Raw genomic sequence first — 13640 nt, forward strand, 5'->3', positions numbered from 1 at the left:
GCTAGTGAAGGGATGGGGACAATTTCACCCTCTTGGTGAAAAGACACAAAACGTGCAAGAAAGTTTCTTTAACCTAATATACTGCTAGATATCATGTTTTAAAAGGAAAATGCATGTTTGCTAAAACATGTATGGAACTATTCTGTTAGCTACAGTATAATACTGGCATTTGCCAGCAATAAGACCTTGTATGACAAATAGTCATAGGCCTAGAATTTTGCTCCCTGGCATTATTTTTTAGTACAGAAGTAATTCGAGGTGATCCCTCCTTATGTGCCAATTATATAATACTATAAAATAATAGTTAAAATTGTTTACAGTGTCACACCAACAACACATCCACATGCAGATTTGGAGTCAAACTTCTGCAGAAATCCAGACAAGGACCAACAAGGACCATGGTGCTACACAACCGATCCAGAGTTGAGATGGGAATACTGCCAGATACAAGATTGCAATGGTACTGTTTTTCACACTGTTTTTTTTTTCAGTCTGTCTGCTTGCCATATCTGCTTGTACTCGTTATGGTTTTACATCCAATAAAAAATGTTCTATGCTACAACAATTTAAAACATCAAAGAAAATATAACTGAAAAATGTCTTTTACATAGTGCTTCCCTAGAATTGACCTTCATCATACCTTTACAGAGGAATGCATCCACTGCAGTGGGGAGGATTACCGGGGGAAAGCTGCAAAAACAGAAAGTGGCTACGTATGCCAGCGCTGGGATTCTCAAACTCCAAATAGCCATGGATATCTACCAACTCTGTAAGTGCTAAGGAATGCAACTGACCGCAACTATAGACTATAGAACTGTGGATACTATAGACAGTATAGGCTCGTGCATAAACAGCTGGGCTGACTGGTATTTTTTTGTGAGAAAAACTACTAAAAAGTAGTAGTTGTCTAGTTTATCTTTATTTTGGAAATACAGATTACGTCAGTGATAAATCTTTATGAAAATAGAAAAAATTGACAGTAAAAATTTCTGTTGAATAAGCATACTAAAATTCTTGATTTTCCAAAACCATTAAGAATGTATTAGAATCGCACTGTCCAAAGCAGAACCAGTGATAACCAGGCATGTTTCACAGTTTGGTTAAATTCCTGATGTTCAGCTGCATTCCTGTGGCATTACAATGGCAATGCAATGGTTTTGTGCTAAGGGGCAATAGTAGCACAAGTACCGCTACAGTTGTGAGTGAACCATTGGTAAATTGTTATCACACTTGACATGACAAGCACTACCGAATGGGAAGCTGTACCAAAGCTGTCGTGGCTCCAGATTAGAGACAGTACAGTACAGCCTCACGGCGATAGCCTCAGAGCCCATATGACGCCTAAGGGCATGCCGCCTGCAACACCCTAGAGCCCACAGAGGGTCTTGCTCGGTTTGCCACATCAAGGCAGTAGAAACACGCAAATGTCTGACTACCTGTCCATGTAGCAGCATTACAAAGCTCATCTAAGAAGGCGCCATGAAGGAAAGCCCACGATGTTGCCTGGCCCCTGGTAGAATGGGCCGTAATGTCCCCTGGCAAGAGGGAGTCCGTCTGTTCATACGCCAAGTGTATAGCATCTGCCACCCAGTGCGCTAGACGTTGCTTCAATAGGGCCTGACCTCTAGAGTGGGACCCATAGCAGACAAACAGCTGGTTGGAATGTCTCTAGGACACCATCCTATCCAGGTAACAATGCAGACCCGAACTGGGCAGAGCGTGTGTTGTCTACAGTCCTCCTCCAACTCGTGCGGGGGAGGTCTGAAAGTTTCCAAAACCACTGGTTAGTTAATATGGAATGAAGACACCACCTTTGGCAAAAAGGCTGCATTTGTTCTTAATGTTACCCGTGAGTCATTTCCAGTGAAAGCCATACATGTGTCATCGATGGACAGTGCATGAAGCTCACTTACTCATCTGGCAGACGTAATGGCTGTTACAAACACCACCTTCAAGGAAACAGGGCACAGTTCTGCTGACGCCATGGGCTCGAATGAGGGACCCATAAGGACCTGCAGTACCAGTTCTAGATCCCACTTGGGGATCATACTTTTCATGGGAGGACGAAGCCCCCCAAGCCCCTTGAAGAAATTGCACTGCCAGGAAATGTGCCCCCGGGGACACTGAGTCAGTTTTGTCGTGGCACACCGATATTGCTGCCAGGTATACCTTCAAAGTGGATGCTGATTTTCCTGCGTCAAACAGATGTTGTAAGAAGGTTAATATCTTCTCAATAGGGCAGGTCATAGGATCGTGACCTTCGTCAATGCACCAGTCTTGGAAATCTTTCCATTTGTATGAGTACTGGGCTCTAGTGCTCGGCGCCCTAGCAGATTGTAGTGTTTCTACTACTGCATCTGGCAAACCACGTCTGAATAGACAGCTCCTTTCAACAGCCAGACCCAGAGTTGGAGCTGGGCTGGGTTTGAGTGCCATAATAGCCCCTCCGCTTGGCTCAGGAGGTCCTTGAACTGCGGGAGCTGCCACGGCTGACCCGACAACATGTTGGAGAGGAACGAGGGGTTCCTCAGCCATCTGGGTGCAACCAGCAGAACCTGTGCTCTCTCCATCCTGATCCTTTCTAGTGTCAGGGGTATTAATGGTAGTGGAGGGAACGCATACAAGAGCCCCTGTGGCCAGGGGTGAGCTAGCGCATCTACTCCCAGGAGACCCCCGTCTCTCTCCATGGAGAACCATAGGATGCAATGAGTGGACTCGGATGTGGCAAAGAGGTCAACCCGTGCAATACGGAACCTTTCCCAAATCTGTTGCACCACTTGGGGTTGCAGTTTCCATTTTGAGCTGTCTGGAGCTCTTCTGGACAGGAGGTCTGCTGCCTTGTTGCCCTGATGGAACACAGGACAGGAGTCTGTGCGCTGTGTGGTGAAGGCCCCGCGAGCACAGGCCGCCTTGGTGGTTTATATAGGCTACCACTGTGGTATTGTCCGTCTGGACCAGCACATGTTTGTGTGCTAATTGCTGGAAAAAATGAGATAATGCCATGATGACTGCTTGCAGCTCTTGGGCATTTATGTGAGCTTGCTGCCAATGTCTCTTCCACTGACCTCTTATTCCTCTCCCATTCCAGACCACTCCCCAGCCCAGGCTGGAAGCATCTGTAGTGACCACTTCTTTTCTGTGAGGGGATCTGAGGTGCAGATTGTCAGGATGGAGCCACCACTCCAGTGTCTTCCAGCATTGTCTGGACACTCGCACCAGCCAGTACCGATATCGGACTGGGTGCACCATGAACGTATTTACCCAGGCTTGGAGCGGGCGCATTCTCAGCAGCCCTAGTGGAAGGATTCTTGAGGCGGCTGCCATCAGCCCCAACAACCTTTGATATATTTTGACCTGTAGGAGAGCGTCCTCTCTGAATAGGGAGAGCGTGGCCTCTAACGACCGAATCCTGTCTTCCAGCAGTGAGGCAAGATAGTTCAGGATCCGAATACCCCGCAGCCTGAGTGGAGCCAGTGCTGCAACCATGCACTTTCAAAATGTGCGGAGCGCTAGCGAGAGGCCAAACGGCAGCATGCAGAATTCGTACGCATTGCCTTGAAAGGCGAAGCGCAGATAATAACACGGTCAGTGCGGGGCTGTAGACGACTCCGAAGCTGTTCATCCGTGATGAAATCAATCGGTGCCGGGATCGGTGTCGAGGAAAGCGATGTTGGTGCCGAGTGGTCGGTGCTGAGTCAGTCAGTGCTAAGGTCAATGCAGATGGGTTGCGCAGTCGGTGCCGGGCTGTAGACGTCTCCGAAAAAGTTCACCGTGCCGAATCAGTTGGTGCCGAGATCATCGCCGAGGAGAGCGCCGTCGGTGCCGAGCGGTCGGTGCCGAGCGGTCGGTGCCGAGAGGTCGGTGCCGAGTCAATCGGAGCCGAGGTTGGTGCTAATAGGTAGAGCGGTCGGTGTCGGGTTGTAGACGGCGTTGAAGGTGTTCAGCGCTGCTGAGTCAAGCGGTGCCAGGATCAGCGACGAAGAGAGCTCTGTCTGTGCCGAGCGGTCGGTGCCCAGCGGTCAGTGTCGAATCAATCGGTGCCGAGGTCGGTGCCAATGGTGGGCACAGTCAGCTCCGGACTGTAGGTGGCACCGAAGATGATTACACCGGTGCCAAGTGCTGGGAAGGCGCTGTTCCAAGCCTGAGGTCGGCGGGAGAACTATGGTCGATACCGGGCTATGCAGCCAATTCAGTCGCCGTGGTCGCCGAGAGCAAGAGCAGCCGCGCTAGATGAGCACGAGGCTTGAGAAAGGTACTGGGCCCGAGCTGTTTTTTTTTTTTTTTTTTTTCCATCACTGTGGCCAATTAAATCGGCATAGGACAACGACATGAGCCCGCGAAGTCTCCTTACAGCACCAGAATAGCTCCCAACACGGTATCTGAAAACTACACGAAGCCTTGTGTAGTAGAAAAGAGTAATGGCCGCTCACTAAAGAGGTGTCGAAACCAGCTCTAGTCAGTAAACTAACAGGAGAATTAGGCAAGAGCACTCTTAATAAAGCTCGAAAGCGTGATTTTACCGTGGATATAAAGAAATTTGAAGGTATAAACCAACAAATCAGCAAAATTCGGACAAGAAAGCACAAAGCAATCTGTGACCTGTCTCATTGAAGTGAGAGAGAAAATGGCGATATGTTACTGTGAGGACTTCCCTCTTCAGCAGTTGGGAGGGACTTCCTCCTCACAGCAGGGCCCTGATAGGGCAGCTTTTTAGTAATGGTTGTCATTCCATTGAAAGGGAACCAAAGTTACATTTGCTCTACTGTAACAGGACCATATGTTCCAAACCCATTGTGTTGCTATTGCAGGTTCTGCTAATGGTATCCCACTAGTATGTTCTTAACTTTTCTTTAAAAGCAGATGTTGGTGTTTATTGCTTAATTAAATAATAAGTAAATACATTACCACGGTCTTATGCTATACTGTAAATATGTCAAAAATGGTAAGTCCTGCTGAGTACTCAAGGGTACTTGTTTGTTTCGTCATTAGATTCAAAGATAAATACTTAGAGGAGAACTACTGTCGGAACCCTGACGGAAAACCTCGGCCCTGGTGCTTCACAACCAACCCTTTAAAACGTTGGGAGTCCTGTTCCATCCCCCGCTGTGGTAATGAATATCTTTTCACACATTCCAGCTCTATACCATTAACAATTTGAATGTTGTTGGTGAACTCCAACAAAAAAATTTAAAGGATATGCTACAGTGTAAATGGTTATTTACAGTTGGCATGTTCTCTGGTTATGACAGAAGGTCTCTGGTGTCCTCTTGTGAGCACTTTGGGTAGGGAAAAGAACTACAAAGCTTCTGAACAGCTCTGCCCCTCAAGCAGTTCTGCTGTTGCTTCAAACGGTGCTTGTATATTTAGACAGCCCCATTGAGAACTCCAAAATAAACTGACATTGTAAAATTTAATAATAACATATTTTCTAGTTACTGAGCCTCTTACCATCATCCCAGAGATGACTTGTGCAACTGGAGATGGCAGTTCTTATCGAGGAAACATATCTGTGACAGAGAGTGGAAAAACATGTCAGGCCTGGGATGCTGACATTCCACAAAAACATTCAAGAACTTCAGAGAACTATCCTTGCAAGTAAGCAGACTTATCAAATGAACCCTTTCTTTTAGCATAGTCTCTGATATTGCCCAGCAAAAACTTACTGTAGAAGAGAGCCAGCTTATGATGTGTTGCAGCACTGCATGTGGAATTAATTAAATCACCAATGGCCCAGAAACAAAATTCACTTTAAATATTTAAGGAGCAATTATAAAGGAATCATAATTCTTGATGGAGGCCATTTAACAATCATGCTTATTCATGGTAAAACCTGATCCTTTTGATTTCGATTCATGGGACAGTTCATTCATTGGACTGCCTTGAGTATGCTTTTGGATATCCCTTGTATATTACAAAAAAATGCAAGTAAGCTGATTCAAGAAAGATGAGTTCTGCACATAGTGAATCAGAATCAATGGCTTTCATCAATGTTCAAAGTAGAGTTCTCAGGCATGAAATAGGTTATATCTAAATGAATGATAACTAACACTTTAAATGCAATGTCTTACTTATTAGCATGAGCAATCTTTTTACTATTCCCCTTTTGCATTATGATACAGTGTTGGTTCATTAAGGCCACATGGCTTAATTGCAGCTAGACCATTGGATAAAAGTTGACAGTTAGTTCTGGAAGTGTTCAGGAGCCCAGAGATTTTGAAATGAAAAGGTTTATTTACAGGTGAACAAATGAGATATTATAATAAAATAATATGCTGTGCTCTACTTTCAGAGGACTTGAAAAAAACTATTGCCGAAACCCTGACAATGAGAGAATGCCTTGGTGTTACACTACGGACCCGTCAACACGATGGGAATACTGCAAAGTGCCAAGGTGTGATGCTCAGCCTGAGACAGGTATGGACTCTTTATTTATTACATTTTTTTACTGTGAAAAACAAAAGAAAAACATGCAATAGAGGATATGTTCATGGAGTGCTGTAGTCGAATAACCAGCACACTCTTATAGGGGTTGTATCGGTGGTTTACAGCCGCCCTCATAAGTGGAGTTAGCACAGGACTCAGAAAATGACTTTATTTAGATTAAGCTGCTCATCTATTTAGCAATGTGGCATAATATAGAACAGTGTTGATTTGTTCAGGTATTCTGTCATTGGATTTGAAAAAATGCAAGGTAGATTCTAATAAGATTCGATAGAATACAAAAAAAATCCCTCAGGAATGTGAATGCGAAAAAGTTAATCAAGGCTAGATCTCGCAACTCTTGCTGTATAATATAAATGTATCCCTTGTTTAAAAATATATAATTCCTTGTATGGATTTTTTTTCATTACGGACAGAACCAGTTGTTCCTCCTGTTTTGGACTGCTACGTAAATAATGGGAAGACATATCGTGGCATAACATCAGAGACAACCAGTGGGAAGAAGTGTCAGCCCTGGAGCAGCATGAAACCCCACAGTCATAAAAAGACCCCACAGAGCTTCCCAGATGCGTATGTTCTTTCACTTACCAAATACCAACCTGTTAAATGTGACTGAAATTCAACATGATGGCACACAAATACACATAGGGTTACAGCAACTAAACAAATACAGTACAGCTGGACAAACCAGTTATCCAGAACCATGAAGGAGGTCATTATCTATTGGGCTATCTCACATCTATTGGTCAAGGCTGAAAGAACACTTCAAACTATAGGAACATGGTCCTTGTATACTATAGTTCAATCAGGGAACTCATGCGATAGAAAAAATATTTACAGCAGATTAGACACGATAACACATTTAAGCATATTGTACGTTCTTGGATAACATATTTAATATATAATACATCTTTGGCTTTTGGCCTCGCCTCAGGGAACCCCTGCCCATACATTTTTATGCTGATAAGTGGAGAGGCTGACTGTAGGACAGCCATGGGCAGGGGGCAGGATAGCTGCCCTCCCCCTTAAACTAAGTCATAAAGTTGGAGGCTGGGGAGGAGGTGGCAAACTCTAACTCACAGGGAGGTAATGGATCAGGCAAGATTTGGATCCCTTCTCTGATGCTCATTGAACAAGTAATTATGTTGTTAGCGATAAAGTACTACTATTTCAATTGACAAGTGTCTGGTTATCGACACTTAATAAGCTTGATTTGATTGACTGATTAAATGTGAGTTCACTGCCTGAACCACCGCTTTCTTCATTTCTTTTATAGTTATCTATCATCCAGACCATCAAACAATCTCGGGTAAAACTAATAATCAAGAAGAGTGTTTTCTTAGCCTGGCAGATCCCACAATGTACTGAGTTAATACTTTGTAGACAATGTCAACTCATGCAATTTGAGAGAGAGGTTCTGGCTGCTCAAACTGTGTGAAATGACTCTCTTATACAATATAATTAGTATTCATTAATGACGCAAATGAAGATTTTATTCAGGAATAGCTTTAAAATTAAAAATATGTGGCGTAAAATGGTTTTGCTTTTGGACATCCTTTGTACATTACAAAAAAAAAAAAAAAAAAAAATGCAAGCAAGCTGAATCAAGGAAGTTGAGTTCTACACATAGGGAATCAGAATCAATGGCTTTCATCAATGTTCAAAGTAGAGTTCTCATGCATGAAATAGGTTATATCTATATTAATGATAACTAACAATTTAAACGCAATGTCTTACTTATTAGCATGAGCAATCTTTTTACTATTCCCCTTTTGCATTATGATACAGTGTTGGTTCATTAAGGCCACATGGCTTAATTGCAGCTAGACCATTGGATAAAAGTTGACAGTTAGTTCTGGAAGTGTTCAGGAGCCCAGAGATTTTGAAATGAAAAGGTTTATTTACAGGTGAACAAATGAGATATTATAATAAAATAATATGCTGTGCTCTACTTTCAGAGGACTTGAAAAAAACTATTGCCGAAACCCTGACAATGAGAGAATGCCTTGGTGTTACACTACGGACCCGTCAACACGATGGGAATACTGCAAAGTGCCAAGGTGTGATGCTCAGCCTGAGACAGGTATGGACTCTTTATTTATTACATTTTTTTACTGTGAAAAACAAAAGAAAAACATGCAATAGAGGATATGTTCATGGAGTGCTGTAGTCGAATAACCAGCACACTCTTATAGGGGTTGTATCGGTGGTTTACAGCCGCCCTCATAAGTGGAGTTAGCACAGGACTCAGAAAATGACTTTATTTAGATTAAGCTGCTCATCTATTTAGCAATGTGGCATAATATAGAACAGTGTTGATTTGTTCAGGTATTCTGTCATTGGATTTGAAAAAATGCAAGGTAGATTCTAATAAGATTCGATAGAATACAAAAAAAATCCCTCAGGAATGTGAATGCGAAAAAGTTAATCAAGGCTAGATCTCGCAACTCTTGTTGTATAATGTAAATGTATCCCTTGTTTAAAAATATATAATTCCTTGTATGGATTTTTTTTCAGTACGGACAGAACCAATTGTTCCTCCTGTTTTGGACTGCTACGTAGATAATGGGAAGACATATCGTGGCATAACATCAGAGACAACCAGTGGGAAGAAGTGTCAGCCCTGGAGCAGCATGAAACCCCACAGTCATAATAAGACCCCACAGAGCTTCCCAGATGCGTATGTTCTTTCACTTACCAAATACCAACCTGTTAAATGTGACTGAAATTCAACATGATGGCACACAAATACACATAGGGTTACAGCAACTAAACAAATACAGTACAGCTGGACAAACCAGTTATCCAGAACCATGAAGGAGGTCATTATCTATTGGGCTATCTCACATCTATTGGTCAAGGCTGAAAGAACACTTCAAACTATAGGAACATGGTCCTTGTATACTATAGTTCAATCAGGGAACTCATACTTAGTATCCATTCTATATTTCAACTCATGAAATGAGAAAAATATTGTGTATTACTTATACTATATACAAGAACCTATATTGTGTAATTATTCCTGTCTTATAAATAATAATATATATATATATATATATATATATATATATATATATATATATATATATATATATATATATATATCTTTAAAAAAGAGGATACAATGAAAGAATTATAGAGACAGAGTTAAAAAAAGTGGATAAACTAAAAAGAGATGATCTACTAGATTATAAAAATAGAGATAAAAAGGTCAAGAGAGTCCCATTAGTAATGACATACTCTACACTTTTGCCCAATATTTCTAAGATGGTGTGGAAACACTTGCGTATTCTACATAATTCAGATAAATTGAAAAGTATTTCTTAAGGCCCCAGTTGTAGCATTCAAAAGAGAAGCTAATTTAGGTGATATTTTAGTTCACAGTAAACATAAAAGAATAACTGACAGAATAGGTTCTACAAATACTTGCACTGGTACATGTAAAGTTTGTAAATACATGGACAAAAGTATAAATATAATTAAACATAAGAACACCACATATCCACTAAAAACTAATACCTACTGTAAAAATAGCAATGTTGTTTATGGAATAGCCTGTGAAAAATGTGATGAAATAAAATATGTTGGAGAGAATGGAACAACTTTATATAAAAGAATTCAGAAACACCTTTCATTAATTAGAAAAAAAAAATGAATGAACCAATAGTACAGCACTTCACCAGTCAAGGACATGACATAAATGATATAAAGTTTGTAGTATTAGAACAGCTGAATTTAGATAATGCGATGTATAGAAGAATAAAAGAAAGTAAATGGATAAATACACTGAACACAATTATGCCAGTGGGACTCAACAGAAAAGAATGAACTAATTAATTCCAATAAATATATAGTAGTTAAAAATAATTAAATAAACAAAATTTATTCAAAAGTTGTGCATGCTGATGCGCTGGGGAGACCATATCAAGGGTGATCCTCAGAGCCAGCATTACATGATAATATAAATATAAGTTTATATAAAATAATGTTAATTAAAATTAATATAGGTTTAAAGATATAAGTAAAAGTGATGTCACATATAGAACACCATTACATCATGTAAGAATAAATCATGGATTTGAATATAAACAATAACAAGTAGTTGTCATGCCGTCAAACACCTATAAATACCTCCAATGTTTTGATTCAAACACAGGCTCCCTTGAGAAAGATATGTACAACATATTGAAACGTTGGGCACCTGGCTCTTTGAGCTAATATATGTGTGTGTGTGTATATATATATATATATATATATATATATATATATATATATATATATATACCTACCACAAAGGTACCAAGGGTCTTTTTTTGTTTTCTTTTGATTTTTGAATATTAAAATTAAGTGTGGTGTTCCATGCACGGCTTGACTTCTGTACACAGGATAACATGTACTGGAATTTTGGCAAATACTGTACTTCACAGTGATTCATTGCTTTCAGGTAGGCAATTTATAATACACCTGCAAATTATTTATGCTATAGATCTAATAATAGTCAGCAGGTGGGTTTTGGGGTATTGTGGATGAACGGCTTGATGTAAAAACATAACTCTGCCTGTTTTGTTCACCAACCACCCAGACAAACGTTTTGGCACAATCACAACACTGCAGTAGCCATTATTCAAAAAACTTGTCAAGTCTCTATTAATCTTGTAGTGAAGACTGAATTGAAACCATTATAGCAGGCTTTACTGATCAATATCTGACAACAGTTGCCAGCTAAGACGAGGTTACAGGGAGATTCTAAAGCAGTGTAAATGTAACCAAAACATATTAAAAATACATTTTCATGTTAACAGGGATCTGAGGAGAAACTACTGCAGGAACCCTGATGATGACACAGCACCCTGGTGCTACACCACTGAACCCAGCGTGGAACGGGAATACTGCAAAATTGACAAGTGCCCAATTGTGCCATTTAATGCCGCCACCACCAACAGCAAGCTTTCTGTTGAGCCTTCAAAACCAGAAGTACCTCCACAAAAGCCAGGTGCTAAAGGTGATGGCTCAGGTGTTGTTTCTCAACTTCACACGTTTCCTATGGATTTTAACAATTCAATCAGTACTCCTGCATACATTCCTTCACTGCAGGTAGATAATGGAAAACAGGAAACGCACAGTATGTTTAATGCATTCAAAAGTCTTCATGAGGCATATTCATTAACATTGCCACTGTTTCCATTAAATAATGCTTAATCATCCTATTGTACTACAATATTATTCTATTTTAGAATGCATAGTTGGTAATGGAGAAGATTACAGAGGGACAACGTCAGTTACTGTGCTTGGGGTAACATGCCAGGAATGGGTCTCCAATACACCACACCGTCACGACAGCTTCACTCCTCAGACCCACCCTGATAAGGGACTTGACTCAAATGTAAGTGTCTAAATTACAAGTGAACTTCTCTAGAAAGAGCACAGGGAAACAGCATAACAACAAGTAATTCAGTAACATGCATCCTCGCTACGGCTGTAAATTCAAAATTAGATCTATTAGAATGATAGAAAAGTGGCCATGCAGCCTATCAACAGTATGTCCAGGATCGTACAGAATAAAACAGTGGCAATGAATAGGTAAGTGGATTTTAGACCTAGATGTCATTAGGTAATCCAAATAAGGAGTTAGTGTCATGGTAAAATAGATAATAGTCCTCAGTAATCAATCGTTATATTTTTATTTACCCAACCAAATCTAATGGTTTGATGATGTTTTTTTATTCTGCTAATGAAGTACACTTCACAGATAATAATGCACATAACAGCAAGATGGCAAGTTTACCACATCACTGATATGGTGCACTGATGTGGTAAACTTATATTCTAATCACCCTGTATGTGACGTGATTGAAAATTTGCGATGCAAGTTTAGCATTGCTGAGAGTTTGAAGGGTGCCTGCTTTGAAATCTATCACACAAAAAATGATTTCTAAAAAGTGTTATGACTGCACAATTACTTTTTGCACAGTTATTATAATACTGCAATGATATAATAAAAAATATATATTATATATACCTACATAATGCTGCCTTTGGAAAAAAAATTATAGTGTTGTAATTCTACAATTTTAAACAAACAGTTGTTATTTTGTTATTTAAGTTCTATTGAAATAATATATTTCCGTCTTTCAAAACAACAATAAAAAAAAGTGTGTATTTTTTAAAATAAAGCAAAAATTGTTTTAAAAACTGTACAAATTGCTCATTAGGCAATTTTTTACTTGAAAATTGTCAAGATAAATGGGCAGCTGGGTGGTAAATAGCAGAATTGTGTAGAAATGCTTAAAAAAGCAATTTGAGAACAGACAACACGATGGTCTGGAATCGGGCAGATACAGTTTCTCAGTAGTAAAACACCCTCTTCTGTTTCTTCTTCTTCTTGTTTTAGTATTGCAGGAATCCAGATGGCGATGTAAATGGACCATGGTGCTACACTACGGATCCAAACAGAAAATCGGACACTTGTCAAATCCCCAAGTGTGGTATGGAGATTTTTTGTTTTTACCCGCCTTTGGAATATTACAAACTAGCAGACACTCTCCTAGACATTCAGTGTTTTTTTTTAAGGACAAAGGGCAGGATTTTCCCCTCTATCTTTATTAACACAGGTTTTGTTTGGTAAACGCACAGATTTCCGTCACCTGTTCACATCTACTATTTCAGTACAATGTACTTGTTCGAAATTAAGGGCTACACCCTCACCATTACGAGTTGGTACATTGAGCAGGCTAACACGTTTTTTGCAAAACGCTAATTATTATTATTATTTACCGTGAGATGTCCAACAAACAGGAACAGCACTGCATAGCCCTGTGCAGCTTTGAAATGTTACTGCTGGAGGCTGGCTGCGGCTGTGAACCAATGGGACGATGCAGAGATCATGAGTGACCTGCTAATCGTTATGCAAATAACCACTAAAACTACTGCTGCCACCTTGTAAGGGAGGTGAATTTTATCATTATACAATGAAGCCATGAACAGCCTTGTCAGCACTATATTAAATAAATAAGTAAATTATCTAAACACACATAATGTACTAACTCTGTGTTAAGTGATGTATAATTTTACAATAAAGTTAATGTTAACCAATTATATTAAACTGACTGTTGCTAATCCAGGCAAATGTAAATATAGCATGTTGAAAATGTGTGCTGCGCTGCAAGGTTTGGAGAAGGCGTTTCTCTAAAAGCTGCGTG

At 40.2% G+C, this 13640-nt stretch overlaps 1 protein-coding gene across 3 annotated transcripts in view; it reads left to right on the forward strand.

Annotated features, from left to right (window-relative positions):
- Positions 1–13640, forward strand: part of LOC121315901 (plasminogen-like) — a 32405-nt gene that overhangs the window by 7879 nt on the left and 10886 nt on the right. The window contains exons 5-15 of one of the 3 annotated variants that reach the window (XM_041250492.1): positions 321–460; positions 649–769; positions 4990–5108; positions 5433–5595; positions 6290–6414; positions 6858–7011; positions 8400–8524; positions 8959–9121; positions 11244–11443; positions 11676–11824; positions 12833–12926. In XM_041250492.1, the coding sequence (XP_041106426.1) occupies positions 321–460; positions 649–769; positions 4990–5108; positions 5433–5595; positions 6290–6414; positions 6858–7011; positions 8400–8524; positions 8959–9121; positions 11244–11443; positions 11676–11824; positions 12833–12926 (1553 nt within the window). The remainder of the gene's footprint in view (positions 1–320; positions 461–648; positions 770–4989; positions 5109–5432; positions 5596–6289; positions 6415–6857; positions 7012–8399; positions 8525–8958; positions 9122–11243; positions 11444–11675; positions 11825–12832; positions 12927–13640) is intronic. The other 2 variants (XM_041250495.1, XM_041250493.1) reach the window with 2 other exon arrangements.

The sequence above is a fragment of the Polyodon spathula genome, chromosome 5 (assembly GCF_017654505.1).
Source record: "Polyodon spathula isolate WHYD16114869_AA chromosome 5, ASM1765450v1, whole genome shotgun sequence".
Lineage (NCBI taxonomy): Eukaryota > Metazoa > Chordata > Actinopteri > Acipenseriformes > Polyodontidae > Polyodon > Polyodon spathula.